Source organism: Watersipora subatra, chromosome 9 (genome assembly GCF_963576615.1).
Source record: "Watersipora subatra chromosome 9, tzWatSuba1.1, whole genome shotgun sequence".
In the NCBI taxonomy this organism is placed as follows: Eukaryota; Metazoa; Bryozoa; class Gymnolaemata; order Cheilostomatida; family Watersiporidae; genus Watersipora; species Watersipora subatra.
Genome location: NC_088716.1, coordinates 44,089,287 through 44,108,247, shown reverse-complemented (window position 1 = coordinate 44,108,247; position 18,961 = coordinate 44,089,287). Strand labels below are relative to the sequence as shown.

The window sequence follows — 18,961 nt, the reverse complement described above, 5'->3', positions numbered from 1 at the left end:
CATAAACGTAGAGCTGTAACACAACAGTATATAACATAGAACAGCAAGCAAAGACAAGGGAGAATAATAATAGAGCATACCCAAGTCAGAGAGGTAAGCAGGGTTGTCTATGGCCCTCTGTCCACTCTGCATGAGCTGTGCAACTGACTCCTTGTATAGCGGATTAAGTGTTATGATGTCCCTTATAGTTTTGACTAGCTCAGCAGTCAAAGCCTGGAATCAGCAATAAAGTGTGATGTTATGTTGATAGTAGAGACACAGTTCTCACTCAACTGTCCTAGCATTATAAAAGTGTGATGTTATGTTGATAGTAGAGACACAGTTCTCACTCAACTGTCCTAGCATTATAAAAGTGTGATGTTATGTTGATAGCAGAGACACAGTTCTCACTCAATTGTCCTAGCATTATAAAAGTGTGATGTTATGTTGATAGTAGAGACACAGTTCTCACTCAACTGTCCTAGCATTATAAAAGTGTGATGTTATGTTGATAGTAGAGACACAGTTCTCACTCAACTGTCCTAGCATTATAAAAGTGTGGTGTTATGTTGATAGCAGAGACACAGTTCTCACTCAACTGTCCGAGCAACTTATGGAACCACACACATCATATGGGTTCTTATTATTTACTACATGCACATAAGTTCATCAATGTTGAAAACCTTATTATTAAATTGAAGCTAGTGAGTCTAATACGATGTAAGAATAACTACTATATACTATATGTTTGTTTCATTACTAAGGTCTCACTTTTTAGCCTACAGCCTTCATTTTAGACTGCCACCTGTAATACTTGTCAACTGCATGGGGTGTTTGACATCTACATGGACACCAAAATCATGGTTTTAGAATCTCTATTTTGGTGTTCTGTGATGGAAAAACCTTTGGAGGTTTGTGACTATTACAGCATGAAGCAGTATGATTTTTACCTTGACCTCTGAAGTGTGCTTAAAAGGAAGGTGTTTTATATTTCTTGTAATGGCAATAAGTTTAGGGTCAGAGGCTTCAACAGAGTCAGCGAGTAGTATCTCTTTTATATCTGTAGCAGCGTCTTCCTGTAGAGCCGTTTCAGAGTCTGGATTCACAGAAAATAAACTATTAGAAAGCATTTCCTCATTTCTGTTAAACATACTGGGCCTATTCTAATTTAAACCATAACTGTCACGAACAACTTTTATCGTATTTACTACGTAAATCAGACACGCTGATTCCAATTTTGTACTCAAAATAAAGATTAGTCCACTAACTTTCAGAGTAATGAAGGCTTTTTTACAGCGTTTTAATATCGGTCTCGAAAACAACACGATCGGCATAACAAGCTCCGCCCATAAATACGTGGCGTAACCTAGTTTTTTAGGAACAGAAGTTACGTAGGGATGTTTAGACCGATTTAGAATAATAGAGATGGGTGTTTTAAAATCCATTAATATCTAAATTCAGCCTTAAAAATAATATCAGTCTTTTCTGAAAGGTAGATGAGCTATTTAACATTGCATATTTAAAAAAGCGCGATAACAACGCTAGCTTGTGATAAAACCGCGCTTTTTGGGCTAATTTTTCTCGACGTCCAGCCCATTTAAATGTCATGTAACAAGCTACGAGCAATTTTAAATAGTTTATGTACCTTTCATAAAAAACTGAAATTATTTTACAGGCTGGATTTAGATAATAATGGGTTTTAAGACACCCATCTCTATTATTCTAAATCGGACTAAACATTCCTTAACTTCCGTTCCTGAAAAAGCTAGGTTTCGTCACATATTTATGGACGGAGCTTGTAATGCCGATTGTGTTGTTTTCGAAAGGGATATTGAAACGCTTTAAAAAAGCCTAAATGACTTTGAAGGTTAGTGGACTAATCTTTATTTTGAGTACAAAATCGGAATTACCGTGTCTGATTTACCTAGTAAACACGATAAAAGTTGTTCGTGGCAGTTATGGTTTAAATAAAGTTATTAACTTACACCGAAACTTCTTGTTATCAAGAAACTAGAAATAACAATTGATTTACAGAATTTTAGTTTTTCGATGAAGAGATCGAGTTTATTTCACACATCACTAGCAACAACTCAGGTTTGAATCTTTCCTCAACCTAATAAGCCTATCACAAGTAGTGAGCTACATAGGAGATTTTGCGATGAGTCTAAGGGCTTAGCTGGGAAAAATATTTGGTTTTTGACAGTAGAGTGACAGTTGGTGTGACGTCGTCAAACAACGCATTTTTAACACATTAGTTATGTTGGCGCGGACGACGACGTGCTGGTACGCACATGTACTTAATGACACCTGCAGTCACTTGCAACCATTTGCTGACGCTCACAAATCCCTGCCTAATCATGCCAAAGTGCCAAGTACAAATGCTTTCCGCAAAATAACAGAGCGTCTGTTTTGTAATGAAGTTTTGCAAAAGTAATTAAAGCCATTGGCATCAGAATCTAGAACGCACGATTCAGTGGAAATTTTTCTGTAGACAAATTGTCAGCAAAGGAGCCTTAAAATAACTTGCAGTTGAACTCACAATTCTATAAGCCCCACAAAACTTTACATTAGGAATTCACTTAACCAAGCAATGCCTAGAGCACACATTGATTTATTATATTTACTAGTTAAATGATAACAATTTTGACAATAGTTATTTTAACTATGAATCTTCCCATTGTGGGAATCTTCTCAAGGAGACCAGTAGAGAGTAAACGCAGTGCAGGTTTAATGTTGCTGAGCTTTTTCATGAGAATTAGAACATACTAAAAATTTCACCAAACTTCTATACCTGCAAGAAGACTTGAATACACAGACTACAGGTAAAACCACCGCTAATTGCAGACAGGACTGAAACATGGTTGAAATGTGCCGAGGTCTAGAACTAGCATCACTATGGCAACCAGTAAACAACTCCCAAAGCATTAGACATATTGTAATCACTTATTTGTAAATAAAACCTTTATCAATTGAAAGGATACAAAATTCCATTATATAGACATGCATTCTGCTACAGCGAAGAGGTTGTTGGCAGACGCTCTACCTGGTTGAACACTTGAAGAGGATGACTCTGTGCCTCCTTCTGTTTCCTCCAATGCCTGTATCTTGGTCAGCTCTTCATAAGCTTTCCCTTCTGCTTCTGTTACCAGATCTGTTATTTCTACCCTGAAATACCGACCAAGTAATGCTAATGAAAACTCTATAGGAACACTTAAGGCTGTCTTCCAAGAGAGTTACAAGTAATAAAATGAATGTCTGTCAAAGAAGGAAAGTTTTTTTTACATCTACAATTCACCACAACAACTAAAATGTAGGAAATCGTAATCAATAATGTCTAAACAGCACTGCAAAATCTCTCGCAATCCAAGTTTAACATTCCAATGTGAAGGCAAATGGAAAACCTGCTCATAGAAATGTTTTGTAATATGGGCTCCTTGCCAAGTAAGACAAGCCTTGCATCATATACTTACCTACATTCATGCACGTACCTAAACTCACACATAAACTTACAGACTCTCCTACATCTACACACTCACTTGCACACTTCCCTGCACCTATGTTATTTCACCTACATTCGATCACCTAAACTTGCACACTCCTACACCCACCTGCATTCACCTGTACTCACCTGCAACCACCTAGACACTCGCCTAGACACACACACCTAGACAAGCACACACCTAGACAAGCACACTGAGACACGCACACTGAGACACGCACAGCTAGAAAAGCACACCTAAACACGCACACACCTAGACACACACACCTAGACACGCACACCTAAACACACACACCCCTAGCCACGCACACCTAGACACGCACACCTAGACACGCACACCTAGACACGCACACCTAGACACGGAAGTCTAGACACGCGCACCTAGACACTCACACCTAGACATACACACCTAAACACGCACACCTAAACACGCACACCTAGATGCGCACACCTAGACTCACGGACTGACCTGCGATGCCCCATAACTATCATCATCATCTTGTTATTTTCAATCATCTGCAGCTCGTGTATCTTTACAAATGTTCCAACAGAGTAAATATCATCCATAGAGTTAACCACCTCATCTTGATTGCTGCAAGAAAAGGTTTGCGAGTTATCCTGCAACATGCATTATAATCTTGTAAGCCTGGCTCACAATAGTCATTATGCATGACTAAATAACTAAAAAACGATATGATCTACATGTATATCCATGAAAACAGTTTTGTCCAAGATCTGCGGCTTAAGCCTGGTTTCCATATGCCCCGCAAGCACTGGCGATAGCACCACAGGCTATCAGCAGTGAAATGTGAACCTACGCGCCGAGTGTCCGGCAGTCAACACAAGAGTTTAGCACTGTTCAAATTTCGTGAAGAGCCACAGGTAAAACCTTCCTGAAATGCACTGTACGGGTGAAGGTCAGCATTATCGAAACGGCATGGTGAGCAAACATTTTTATGCGATTATCAGCGATGCAGCTTTATGTGAACAGAAGCCGCCGAGCCTACCGTCGCAAGTGTTTTGCTGCGCAAGATCAATGTCGGGGTCTTGCAATCGATATGAGAACCAGGCTTTATTAAATGACAGCAATTAAGTTCCCTAACCTAGACTTCACTGCAGTCTGGCTCATATTGGTCTACGATAACATATAAAAGAAATACGGTACAACCTGAAAGGTTTGCATACGCCATGTATTTCCCTCAATATTATACATCTTTAACAAGCGAGTGGCAACAGTATGAACTCCTCTTAAGGATTCATCAAACTATTATTAACTCCACAATAAAACCTGCTATTTATACATAAATTACTGCGGAACACTGGAAACTTTGAAGTTGAACTCCCCAAGAGGCCTAACCATCATTGATGAGCTTAAATAAGATTGACCTTTCGATCACAAGTGACTATCATACAAGTGACTAAAATGTCATGACATTTGAAAACCTTGGTTTATGACAGCATCTACAGGCACATTGTGACATCCTAAGTTCCTTGCAGCATTTGGCTTTCAATGAAGATTAATAACAAACACAGACATTAATATTGATACTATCTATTTTGATAAATCCCAAGTCTTTGTGTGGATGTCTGTCTGTTAGTCCGCATAAATGCAATGCGTTTCACATTTTTTGATCGATTTAATTCAAACTTCAAACACGTATGTTTCGGTACCTTCCGACAGGTCACTAAAATATTTGGTTTCAAAATTCTGTCTGGTCCCTGAAAAAACAACCGCTTAAACACCTACCTGCGGGCTATCTGATTGAAAGAGATATTGGAAAATGCCAAATTTACTGACTAGTCATATGTAAGTAACACTGGATAGGTAGACTGACTAGGGTACCAGAATATCAACCAGTACGAAAGGCTTTTGTTGTCTGTTTATCAAACTTTCTATCCTAGCCATTTTACACAGTCTTTACTATATTTGTAGCTGACCTATGATTCATTGGTTCACCAACAGATACCACCAACTAACTACGAGTCAGACATTGAACAATAAAATGGGTGGACTGGCATGTAACCGAAGCGAATGTGTTAACATTTTACATTAATAATAACTACATTGTTATTTCAAGTCATATACCTGTACATGACTTAGAATAAGCAAATAAAAGTGTATATGCTGTGATCATATCTGTACGGAATGTTATCTTGAACCATTAAAAAAAGGAAATATCAGAGTTTAGCCTACGTAAGCATTCAAAAACATTAGTTTACACATGTTTGGTTTAAGTATTTGAAATCAGGACAAAACGATGGTTAATTTAATATATAATATACAGCTATTAACTAAATTCACAATTAGTAGCAATGTTGATGACAAAATGAGGATTAATTTAGAATATAATTCATGATTATTGTAATAGGTAACAGTGTAATAGTAATACTATGTAATAGTTTTTGCAATGAGTAACAATACTGTAAAAGATAATTTTAGTTTTCTAACAATGTGGTCCAGTTTATTTCACAAACTGCTGTGGATGTGCCTTTTACTATCATTAATTCAAATGCTTTGCACTGCTTTAATTTTACATTTGGCCCTTTTAATAGGAAGGTAAAGATATTGAAGAAGGTTTGCGAAAATGTAGTAATATAAAATTTCAAAACTATTTTTACCTATCTTGGTAGGTACAGGAGCCACGCAAGCAAAGAGAAAGTGTTGAATATAAAGACTACTCATGCCGACTTTTATCAGTTCCCACACTGTGATGTAATTATGCAATTCTTTTTATGCTGGCAAATTTCAATGTCGTTTTCGACTAAAATACAACTTTGCTAACTACTACAATAATCGATGAATTTAATATGGTTAATCTAGAATACGATGTATACTTGCAAACATGTCAATTGAACAAAAACCCTTAGCCAAAATGCTAGGAAAATCGTGACTGTTTTATTTTTCTGCTAGATGACATATCTGAGGCTGAAATCTTTCCAGACATTCTAACGCAGGAAGCGATAAAAGTGCTTGTCAAAATGCCAGATAGCATTAACAGTGTCTCCTTGATTTCTTCATGTCTCTTATGAGTCAAAGGCTTATAATAAGTAGTCCTAGTTAGAACTAGTACAATAGTACGTTTTTTCTAACAACAAACATAACAGTTCAAACTTATGTCAATTTGTAGTAAAATCAGGGAAGATAATTCCCCAGTTAATACCTCTAAGTAAAACAACATTCTCACCCATTACAACTATGGAGGCATCGTATAACTTGGAAACATTCAAGGAAACTGGCAGCAAACAAACACCAATCAACACGTGCATACGCTATGATGAGATTTTTACAGTTATCTTTCATTAATTTTTCATTCTCACTTAAAGAAAGATTAACATATAAATAGAAGTCTGGAAATGTAAAGAAATCTGTGCAAAATATTTTATAATAATCGTGTGTACATCAAGAATTAAGAAGTACTGAACATTTCAAGTCATTATGTACTATGAGGAAGTTGATGATACGAACTAGGAAAAGTGAAAAAGGTAAGTACACTAAGCCGGTCAAGTCTAACAAGACTTACTGATCTACTGTATTGCTGTCTTTTTGCCTACTCAACCTTATTGGCATGAACTCTTCAAATCCACTGTAGACTTACCCTTCACATAGACTACATAAATTGATACGACATATGATGAAAACAAATATTCACTCAATTCCATTCAAAATTCTAAGGTCACTATCCATGCAAGTGCAATGCTAGTGTGTTAACCTTTAAAGCAAAACAAAATTGTATATAAAAAATAAGATCGACTCTGGTGAGAACTACCTCTTTGCAGTGAACACTTACTTGTCATCTTTCTTCATGAACACAGCGGCATAACCCAATCCCAAATCAACCCGTTTCTTTAATAACTGCTGAAGTCCCGTGTCATGAATCTGAAAAGAACAATAAGATTATAAAACACTCCCAACGCTGTCTTTCAAATCTTTACTTAATGCATACTCAATTGCCAAAAACAATTTTTCAACATCCGATCAAAGTTATTAACTAAAATGAAGATTTATCGGCACATGTAAGTTATTTAGCACTAGATAAAAGACACCAAAATTACACGACCACCATCGTCGAGGCAACAAATTCTGGGTTGTCAAGCCAGTGACATCAACACTGCAGTATATAACCTCTTTAGTGAAATGAGCAACTTCAAAAGAATCTAAAATTTCACTCAGATAAATAATGGTCAACATCTCAATGTGTGGCATGCGTTTCCCTCACATTGTCAGGATGTCCTTCACATCAAGATAACTTGTCCTTCACATTATCAGAATAATATATCCTTCGCATTATCAGGATAATGTTTCTCAAATTATCACGATAACCTCCCCATCCTATATACGTTGGAGATATGCACCCCAATCAACTTATTGTAAAAGTACCGCAATCATAAACCATAAAACGGGTGCAAGTTATTAAAAAAAAGGAGAAACGTGTCAATGCAAACCAATAATATTGTAGTTACGGTACAGCCAAAAAAATTGAAAAGCCAAGTCCAGCTTTTCTTTCTTATATGGCTAAAAGGGTGAGTTTGAAAAGATCTTGGTATGGATTAGACAATTTACATGTATTTTACTGTTCTTATAAGGTAAAATCCCTATAACGTAAACATTCCTGGGACGGATTACTTACGTTGTAGGAGCGCCTACTGTATCATTCTGATAATGTTAAGGACATATTATCCTGATAATTTGAAAGTCATTTTACCCTGATAATATAAAGGACATAATATACTGATAATGTTAAGGACATATTATTAACTAAAATGAAGATTTAACCGCACATGTAAGTTATTTAGCACTAGATAGAAGACACCAAAATTACACGACCATCATCGTCAAGGCGACAAATTGTCGTTTGTGGAGCTAGTGACATCATACAACCACAGTAAGATTGGCTAACAACCCTGTAGTATATAACCTCTTTAGTAAACTGAGGGACTTGAAAAGAATCTAAAATTTCATTCGGATAAATAACGGTCAACTTCTCGATGTGCGGCATGCGTTTCCCTCACATTGTCATGATATGCCCTGAACATAATCAGGATAATATGTTACTCACATTATCACGATAATATGTTCCTCACATTATCACGATAATATGTCCTTAGCATTATCAAGATAATATGTCCTTAACATTATCAAGATATGTTCTTAACATTATCAGAATAATATGCCCTTGACATTATCAAAATAATGTACTTCATATTATCAGGGTAATATGTCCATCAATTTATCAGGATAATATGTCCTTAACATTATCAGGATAATACAGTAGGCGCTCCTACAACGTAAATAATCCGTTCCAAAAACGTTTACATTATAGGGAGTTTACGTTATAAGAACAGTAAAATACATGTAAACTGCCTAATCCATACCAAGATCTTTCCAAACTCACTGACTTGAATTCACTTGACTTCAATTTTTCTGGATGTACCGTAACTGCAGTATTATTGGTTTGCATCAACACCTTTTTCCTTATTCTAATAACTTTCACTCGCTGTATGGTTCATGATTGCGATATTTTTACAATAAGTTATTGGAGTGCATATTTTTGACGGTCATTTACAACGATTTGCTTATTTTTTTTAAACAGCGGTCTATTCTGCAAAGTAAAACTAATAACAAATATTTTGTACGTCTACAATGAAGCAAAAAAATGTTTTTTACTATAAAAAGAGCGGTACTGTCTGCTCGTCGTCTTTCTGTACCCAAAAGTCAAGGTTAGGATAAAAGATAACTTTCAGCAATACTCCAATTGTCAGGATAATATGTCCCTCACATTATTAGGATAATATCTCCTTCACATTCTCAGGATAATAAAAATACGATCAACAGTATGTGTTTAGCTATTTTAGCGCCTACCTCCAACATCTTTATAAACTTAGGAAAAACTGGGTTCCTCCTTATCGCTATAAGAGGTAGAACGGGGAGATTATCAGGTACAGTCATAGGAGAAAGGGCGACAGTGAAAGAAGGTCCAGTGGCTACATTCTGATTGGATTCTTCTACCACCTCCCCATCGTTGTCATCATCTTCCCCATCAGGAGGATCATCAGATTCGTGTTCATCCCCACCATCTTGACCTGTGACTCTTTCATTTCCTGTTGGCAAACAATAAAAACCAGAAGCTTAACCCCCAATGAAGAACAGGATGATGCAAGTTTAAACATCAGTATGGTCATAATAACACAATAACTTTATAAGAACTGAAACAACAGATTGATATATACTTCAGGCCTGGAAATAAACGTGGTTTCTACATTATCCTAGTATTATTGTTTTACATTCTTATTTTCCTAATCCTTCTACTTCTACGTAATATGAGTGAATCTATATACTGTAAAACCTCTAACTGAATGCCATGGCGCTCTATTTTTCAACCCTTCCTCTATAGTGGCGGTTAATTAAAGGCGGCGTTCAAATAGAGACTGGCTTTGTATTTTTGGCATATTCCCCTTCCTTTACAAATTGATAGACATATGAAAACGACTAGATAAACGTAATACAACTCACAAAAGGGTAAACAGTTATAAAGCGTTTGATTAAAAGAGAGCCCATAATGTTCCAGCAAAACAGTGCATAATCCTATCTATTAATATATTGAGTTCAGACATGTAGAAAGCATTCTTACAAAATAAAATCAATTAAAAAGGTTAGCTAAAAGACTTGAAAATGGCCAATTAGATTACAAAAAGATTTTACATGAAATATTCCACTTTTAGCAAAATTTACTTTGCTAGAAGCAAAGGACCATTGCTTCTGAGATTCTAGGTGTATTATTATCATGAATCAATGGATACAGTCTTCAGCTTAATAACAAAGTGAAATTAATAATCAATTTTTAGTAGTTATTACTGTATTAGTTTAGTTTCTTACAAATGACCTAGTTTTTTACATTTAATTTCCACAATTAGTGCAGTGCATTTATATAATGCATTTTATTTAATGTTATATATATTTACCTGATTTATATATTTATCATCAAGTTTCTGAGCTGGGAAACATTAAATATAATACGGTGTATACGTACACAAATATTTGGTTGGACATGCGAATATTTTAACATGCGAATATTTAACCGTCAAGAAAATCCCATAACTATGTTCAAGGATGGGTTGTACAATCATTTTGTTTGCCGATTTTTCAAAGGTTCTATGACTGTATATTTATGACGCCCCAATAAAGTGCTTTCCAATTTGACAAGTTAATATAATGGAGAAATTAGTCAGCTTTATTAAAGTAGGAATACATGATATTCTTGAATTAAATATTATCGTCCAACTACTTTTGTATCTTAATAAAAAAAACATCAATTTTCGAGCAAGGCCTTCTTAATCTACAGCAAGTGATCTAACATGAAAATACAATTGCTAAAGAGGGATTTAGCAAGCTGAAACAAGACAACTGCAAAACTTTTTAATGATTTCATGGATGTATTCGATAGAGGTGTATGAAAGATCTAAACATGGATACTAACCTTTACTTGAGCGTCTAAATTGCGTTGAAGATGTGGAAAATCCACTACTGGAGCAGTGAGGTGGGAATACTAGCAGACTCTGAGACGCAGAAGCTTTATTAAAACTTTCACAAAACACTGAAGAGTGTTTGGGGTAAGTGAATAGTTGTCGATAGCAGAATGCCCGCCGTAGTGAAAAAACTCTTAATGGGAGTTGCCTCTGCATGACGTCTCCTAAGACACAAGATGAAGGAAATAAACTGAAAGGAATTCTTCGAAAATGTATGTAGCGCTTGATGTCATTATCAATAGACTTCAATTTGATTGCGAGAATAGACAATGACCTACAATCTTAGCCTGTAGGAAAACGAAGCTGGACAAAGTAAATTCATGTGTGAAAAATACCGGTAGTCAGTAGCCCATAAAATATAACTTCTTTGTTCATTATGATCATATCCATATTTACTGACCATACATGGTTCACCAAGCAAAGATATATTCATAAGCAAATATGCGTGTTTGATATAGAGCTGAGAAATAATAGTGAAACTTGTACTTGTCGAGTACTTGTATGAGTAGGATACAACCTAGTAGATCATTAAATCATAAGTTGGCATATTGAAAATTAATGGTTACACATAACGCAATGCAAATATAATTATCAAGTCCAATATGATGAAATTCGGCTTATGAATGTGTGTAACTGCTATTTAGCTATTGTTACATCCGTGTGCAAAAGTTTACATTTCTTTAAAACAATGCTCTATTTAATTTAGCCGTATCATAAAAAAACTAAACTGGTAATATGAAACTATCTGCCTGAGTAACAATCATAATGGCTACACTTTAAACATATCACATTTTACGAATATTTGCTACAATTGATCAAAAAATCCAAAAACCAGAAAGAAATGTTGCATAATCATTAACCTATCTGTCTCACTAATATCGGAAACAAAAAATTCCAAACAAAAAGTAGAATCAGTCATCTAAAGCCTGGTTCCCATATCGATTGCGAGACTCCGGCGGTAACATGCGCAGCAAAACGCTTGCGACACTAGGCTCGGCGGCATCTGTTCACATAAAGCCACATCGTTAATAATATCGTAAACATAATTGCGTAATCAAATAAAATGTTCGCTCGCCATGCTGTTCCTATAATGGTGACCTTTACCCGTACAGTGCATTTCGGGAAGGTTTTGCCTGCGGTCTTTTGCGAAATTTGAGCAGTGCGAAACTATTGCGATGCCGCCGGCAACTACCGGCGGTCCTCGGCACGTAGGTTCCCATTTCACCGCTAATAGCCTGCGGTGCTGTCGCCCGTGCTTTGCGACGTATATGGGAACTACGCTTAAAGCTATGAAAAAATAATGTGATCAAATAGTTTTAAAACAGTGAAAACTGTTTAGCATTATAATGCATTAAATTTGAATGCTTCGGTAATATAACAATAGTTGCAGCAGTATTAGAAAAAAAAATTATTTTGTTTAATAAATGCCCACTACGGTTATATTAAAATTATTAAATGCTAATTATTGATATTACATAAAGAATTTTCATAACGTACTTGAGTATTAGTTGTTTTTCATATACCTTTAAAGTTTAGCCTGAGATTACAAGTGTTTAAATATTACCAAGCTTGATATATAAAAACTTTGGGAATTTTATCTGGGAAAGGGGCAAACACCGCTCTTTCTGCTGTCATGTTGGAGCAGCATCTGTGCATCTTTTAGTGGAGATGGTCACAACTACAAAGGGCCTCAGTTTGACATGCTACAGCTTTTCCGTGGTCCCGCTTTTGCTCCTTCAGCGCCTTTTGTGAAGAAAACTGGGCTCTGTACTGAGAATAGCACACTCGTCGGCAGTGGACATGCTCATGCTTGTTCAAGTCGTGGAGACTGCTCGTCTAATGCGAATAATCCACACAGTAGAGCACCATGGTTGTCAGTGAAGAGCAGAGAAGAAAGGTGTGTGGTGTTTATAGGTCATAACGACACAATTGCACTAGTGTTGTTATTTGTGTAAGTAGAAAAGGCAAATATTTGTGGGTATCATATTTGAGGTGAAACAGGATTGATGAATCTATGCATCTTGTCCTTATTGTGTTAACTTTGTAAAGCCTATTTAACCAGTCATAGCGGTGGATTAGACATATTTGTTTTAACCAATCATTTAAATTTCTAATATGGATCTGTTTGTGTGTATGAGGCCTATACAAATTTGATATTTTGAACAGACTGCGATTGTTTTGCATTAGGTCCGACAAAAAAATTCCATGATTGTCTACTAATTTACCAAAGTAGGCTATTGGTATAAAATATTATTTATACATGTATCTCCTTTGTTTACTCTCTATAAACCAGGGCATAAGGCAGCGCCTCATAGCAAAAGCCACATGAGCTTTCAAGGATTGACAAATAAAATTAAGAAGTCTGTAAAGATGAGCAACATATACATATTATCATGCAGCAAAACCATAGTCGTAACCACACAAGTGCTTAACCACACAAGTGCTTAACCACACAAAATTAGCTTAAAAAGTAGAAACATGGCGATAACCATAGACGCAACCACACAAGTGCTTAACCACACAAAATTAGCTTAAAAAGTAGAAACATGGCGATAAAAAAGTAGAAACATGGCCTCTTAGTAGGATGCGAACACCTTTGTAGTTTGGAGCCAAATAGAGCTTGTTACCTTAACTTGTTAAGCATTGTTACTTGCTCACTGTAATAGTCAGTCAGGCTAATTTTCAGTACAAGTCAGCTTTCAGTTTGAATCAACCAGTCCAGCCTTGGTTCAACTCATCTGGGCCAGCCTTTGGTTCAACTCAGCTGGGCCAGCCTTTCGACTAAGTGAGCTTAGCCAGTTTTTGTTAGTTTGCCCAGTTTGGCTAGTCTTCAATCCAAATCAAGTATGTCAGTTTTATGAGGCTCAGTGAGGAGACTGGTGTCCCTTATCTCCTTTTGTTTTTTACAGAATCATACATAGGGTGGTCAAATACCACACACAAAACAATGAAAGTTTTAACAGACTGCAACACAATAAAGAGTGAAAATCTTTCACAATACAACAACTGTGCGAATGCATTTTATTTTGTAGAATTTCTTAAATTGTTACCTACAGTTCCATTTATTATTGTCAACAACTAGGTTTATATTTCAGGTAGTTAATGAACAATCTGATAGCCTCTTTTTCCACACAATTCATAATAGATTCATGGTCATACAAAAATGCTAACTTGTTAGTATTTGTCACAGATGTGGATTTTATGTTTCATAAGTGGCTTTGCAGGTCACGGATGTCAATTACACAAAAAGTAAAATTCCTATTCTAACTTTAATATAGAGTTGATAGGAAAGATATCAGCCGGACTCAGCACCACTATTTTTATGACCATATTATCAATAAGACTGAACAACAAAACTTTCACAGAAGCGTGAGGTCTAACTGTACATAAATTATATTATTCCCTTCATTAACAAATAATATAACAGAAACTCCTTGAAATATAACTCAATTAACACCATGAAAAAGGAGATCTGCTTTTTTATGAGTTTATTATCCTTAAAACAGACCGAAACTAGTTTTTTGAGCCTGTATAGTGTTTATTGTGTACTATTTGTAATTTGTTGCGTATATATGTGTGTCTGTGAGTGTATGTATACATGTGAGCGTATATGTAGGTGTGAATGTGTTTGTGTGTGTATATATCCTCTTTTTTTTATTAATATAACATTTTTAGGCCATAGCTGGCTCTTGAATAGTAGAGTAGGTAACTTTCCACTATAAATTTATTTTTTCTACATATATCTATTAGTAAAATCAATTGATTCGAATTCCAGTGCAATTGTCAAGTCAAACCTTTAGTTGTTCATATATCATGTATATAGGTAGTGTTTAATCTATTGTAATAAAAAAGGTTGGCGGTAATTATGACACGGAATTCCCACCATCGTCGCTACAGGACAGAACTTTTTTGATGGAATGGTGGCCCCGAGGAGAGCTGAGATGGGAGAGTGGAACTAATGAAATCACTATCAGTCGGTACTCGTATTTATAGACTGCTAACGTGTGTAATAGAGTTATCTGAATTTATCGCTGTTTATTCAAAGTTGAACCGTCAATTATAATGCGCTCGCTAAATACTGTTGTGCCGAACTACTACCGACGCCAATATAGACTGCTTCGCACATGCGTAAAAAGTCCATGCTCGATAAGAATGGCAACTTGACAGTTAGAGTATTTATTTAGGGATTTAGCCTAGCCAGGTTTTATCATTAAGATTTTCATAGTCACACATTTACTGCATACACATTCTACATAACTCAAACAGGTAAGACGCAACCTGGTGTCTGAAGTGAATTGGTAATAGCCCACTGAATATACTACCACCATCCTGATGCAAACGAGTACGGTGCTAATTTAAGCTAATGAAAATAAATAAAAAATCTAGTCACAGAAGATCTAGAAGACTTATACTAAGCTATGGCTCGCAGGTTTGACCCTCCTAATGCACTGTTGTTAGATGAACATCGTGAAGAAGCATTTCGGTTGTTCAAGAAACAATGGGAGAGATATGCTATAGTAAGTAAATTAAGCAAGGAAGACGAGGACTACCGTTCTGCATTGTTACTATACACGGTTGGTGAACCGCAGTAAAGCTAGTAGAATCTAGTGGAAAAGAACACACAACTGTTACACAAATACTAGATATTCTTGAGTCACATTGTGTTGGAACAAAGAATGAACTGTACCATGACTTTGTGTTTGGTACTGCTGACCAGAAGGAGGGAGAGGATTTCGACACTTTCTTAGCAAGACTGCGCAGTCTGGAAAAAGTGTGCAACTTTGAAGAGTTGAAGGATAGAATGCTACGCAACAGACTTGTGTTAGGCATTCAAAACAATGACACAAGAAGAAAACTGTTGGCTTCTACTGAGCAAACACTTGAGTCTGTAATTAAGCTATGTAAGAGTGAGGAACGTGCTACTACTAATCTTCGAAAGATACAAGCAGAGGCAGCAGTTAATGTGAATGAAATCTCAAAGAGAAGTCACCGTTCCTTTAAGGACACAAAATCGGCAACTAGGTCGGTGGACTGCAAATACTGTGGCAGACGGCATGCTGCCAGGAAGGAATTTTGCAAAGCTTTTGGCAAGATTTGCAATTTTTGCAAGGCAGAAAATCATTTTGAAGCTGTCTGTCTTAAAAATAAAGCTGGTGCGCATGCATCGACACATGCAATAACAGGGGAGACTAGTGATCATGAATCAATAGACCAGATCACAACAAAAAACAGCTCTCAAAAGGTTTTTGCACGCTTGGTTATGATAGACTCAGGCGCAGAGGCCAAGTTTCAGGTAGACAGTGGCTCGACTGTCAATATCTTGAGACGGGATATGTTACCACAGGGGGTACCAATCACAGCAGACAAAACAATACTAACTTCATGGACCAACGATATGCAGACAGTCTTGGGTACCGCTAGGATAATGGTTCGTAATCCTAAAAACAACAAAAAGTACAAAGTGACGTTTCATATTGTAGACAAAGAACGATCACTCATTTTAGGCTTAAGAGCTTCTGTGGCAATGGGCATGATAACCATTAACCAAGGAAATATCAATGCTATGAATACGCGCGATCAGATTGACATCTTCAAAGAATTTCCAGGTGCTTTCGACGACAAGTTAGATTCTGTACCTGGTGTTCAGCACTTGAAAGTGGCAGAAGAAGTCAGACCACATGCCTCACCAGTGTGCCGCGTGCCACATGCTATACACACAGAGGTTAAAGCTGAGCTAAATGCTATGGTGAAGAAAAGGGTAATTGAGGTTGTGGATACACCCACTCCTTGGGAAAGCAACATTGTAGTGGCAAAGAAGCCTAATGGCAAGCTGAGGATATGCATAGACCCACAGAGATTAAATGAAGTGTTGCAGAGGAAATCTTACCTTATGCCCACATTGGAGGATGTACTTCCACAGTTCAAAAATGCTCGATTGTTCTCTGTAGTAGACTTGAAGGCTGGATACTGGCATGTGAATCTTGACAAAGAATCATCTCTACTGACATGCATGAACAAACCTTTTGGTCGTTATAAATGGCTACGTCTGCCGTTTGGTCTGAAAGTCTCTTCTGAGATATTTCAGAAACAACTTCATCGTGTACTGCAAGGTGTAGATGGTGTAGTCTGTGTAGCTGATGACATCGTGGAGATAGGCTGCAGCTCAAACGATGTAGAAGCGCGCATAAATCATGATGCAAGAATGAGATTGCTTCTTGAGTGCTGTGGGTATCTAGGAATTAAGTTAAACCCAGACAAAGTACAGTTATGTCAGAAATCAATTAAGTTTCTAGGCCACATAGTAACAGACAAAGGGTTACTGACTGATCCCATGAAAATCAAGAGTGTGGCGGAAATGAAAGAACCTCAAAATGAAAAGGAACTGAAGAGTTTCCTTGGTTTCCTTCAATATCTATCCAAGTTCCTCACCAACCTAGCAGAGATTGCAGTTCGTCTGCAAGAAGCAAACAATAAGGGAATTTGGAACTGGACCAAAGCTCAAAGTGAGGCCTTTTTGGAAGCCAAAGCACTAGTAGCAGCTGAGCCAGTGATGCTAAAATACTATGATCTAAAGAAAGAGTTGACTGTGCAGTGTGATGCTAGTGACAAGGCTATAGGAGCAACCTTACTACAGGATGATCAACCTCTTGAGTTTAGCAGTCGAGCTCTTCGAGATGCAGAGACCCGGTACGCTATCATCGAGAAAGAACTTCTAGCCATTGTGTGGGCAATTGAAAGGTATCATCAATACACATATGGCAGGCACACAACTGTACTTTCAGACCACAGATGTCTACAAAGAATCATGCTCAAACCTCTCAGAGATGTCCCTAAAAGACTGCAAGTCTACGTATGCGACTTCAGCAGTATGATGTTACTGTAACATACCACCCAGGAGCGCAGCAACATATTGCAGACATGCTTAGTAGACACGGATGTCACCTGAATGATCCAGCAGACAGTGCAAGGAAGAATGAAACAATAAACTGTCTCACAGAAACTGTTCAAGCCTTAACTGAAACAATAGCTGGTCCGTGGAAAAAAGATCTAAAAATGGAAACTGCAAACTGTCCGACTCTACAAGTTGTTATGAAGGTTATAGCGAAGGGGTGGCCAGAAGAGAAAGAGAGAATAAACATGCTAGCAAAACCATTTCATAGCATGAGAGATGAAATGGCTGTGCATGATGGGCTTGCCTACAGAGGGGAAAGAATTGTGATTCCCAGCTCACTGAGAGCTGAAGTAAAACAAGAACTACACTCATCCCATCAAGGGGTCAAGGCCACGCTGAGAAGGGCTAGAGAGTGCCTCTACTGGCCTGGAATGATGGTCGAAATAGAAGACTTTATAGCCCAATGTGATATTTGTCAAAGATATAGTGCAAGACAACAGAACGAACCAATGATGAGGACAGACCTACCAGATCGTCCATGGCAGATTGTGTCTAGTGATCTCTAAACATGTGGTGAAAAAGAGTATATGGTCACTGTCAACCACTATAGCAACTTTATTGAAGTAGATAGAGTTGAGTCAAACGACGCTAGAACTATAGTAAAGAAATTGAAAGGACACGTGGCTCGATATGGTCTTACTGAAACTCTTATAACTGACAATGGTCCTCAATTTACATCAGAATTGTTTGAAAAGTTCACTCAAAAGTATGACATTAGACATCAAACCTCAAGTCCACATCATCAACAGGGGGATGGTAAGGCGGAATCAGCAGTCAAGACAGCAAAAAGACTAATAATTAAAGCTAACAAAGATGGGACTGATGCCTATTTAGCGCTACTAGCCCATAGAAACACACCTCAAGAAGGGCTTGAATACAGTCCAGCTCAGCGAATGTTAGGTCGTCGTTGCAGGACAAGGTTGCCAACTACTGCATCATTACTAAGCCCATCAAATCCAAGTACTGATAGTGTAAAATCTGCACTTAAACAAAAACAATCTGTAGAC

At 37.1% G+C, this 18,961-nt stretch overlaps 1 protein-coding gene across 1 annotated transcript in view; it reads right to left on the bottom strand.

Moving 5' to 3' along the window:
• LOC137404691 (lon protease homolog, mitochondrial-like) overlaps positions 1–11,080 on the bottom strand; it is a 37,239-nt gene extending 26,159 nt beyond the window's left edge. The window contains exons 1-7 of the mRNA XM_068090922.1: positions 10,954–11,080; positions 9,339–9,577; positions 7,267–7,355; positions 3,948–4,070; positions 3,023–3,144; positions 930–1,075; positions 81–213 (exon numbers count right to left, since the gene is read on the bottom strand). Of these exons, the coding sequence (XP_067947023.1) occupies positions 81–213; positions 930–1,075; positions 3,023–3,144; positions 3,948–4,070; positions 7,267–7,355; positions 9,339–9,425 (700 nt within the window). The 5' untranslated portion in view covers positions 9,426–9,577; positions 10,954–11,080. The remainder of the gene's footprint in view (positions 1–80; positions 214–929; positions 1,076–3,022; positions 3,145–3,947; positions 4,071–7,266; positions 7,356–9,338; positions 9,578–10,953) is intronic.
• Between the last annotated feature and the right edge of the window lie 7,881 nt (positions 11,081–18,961).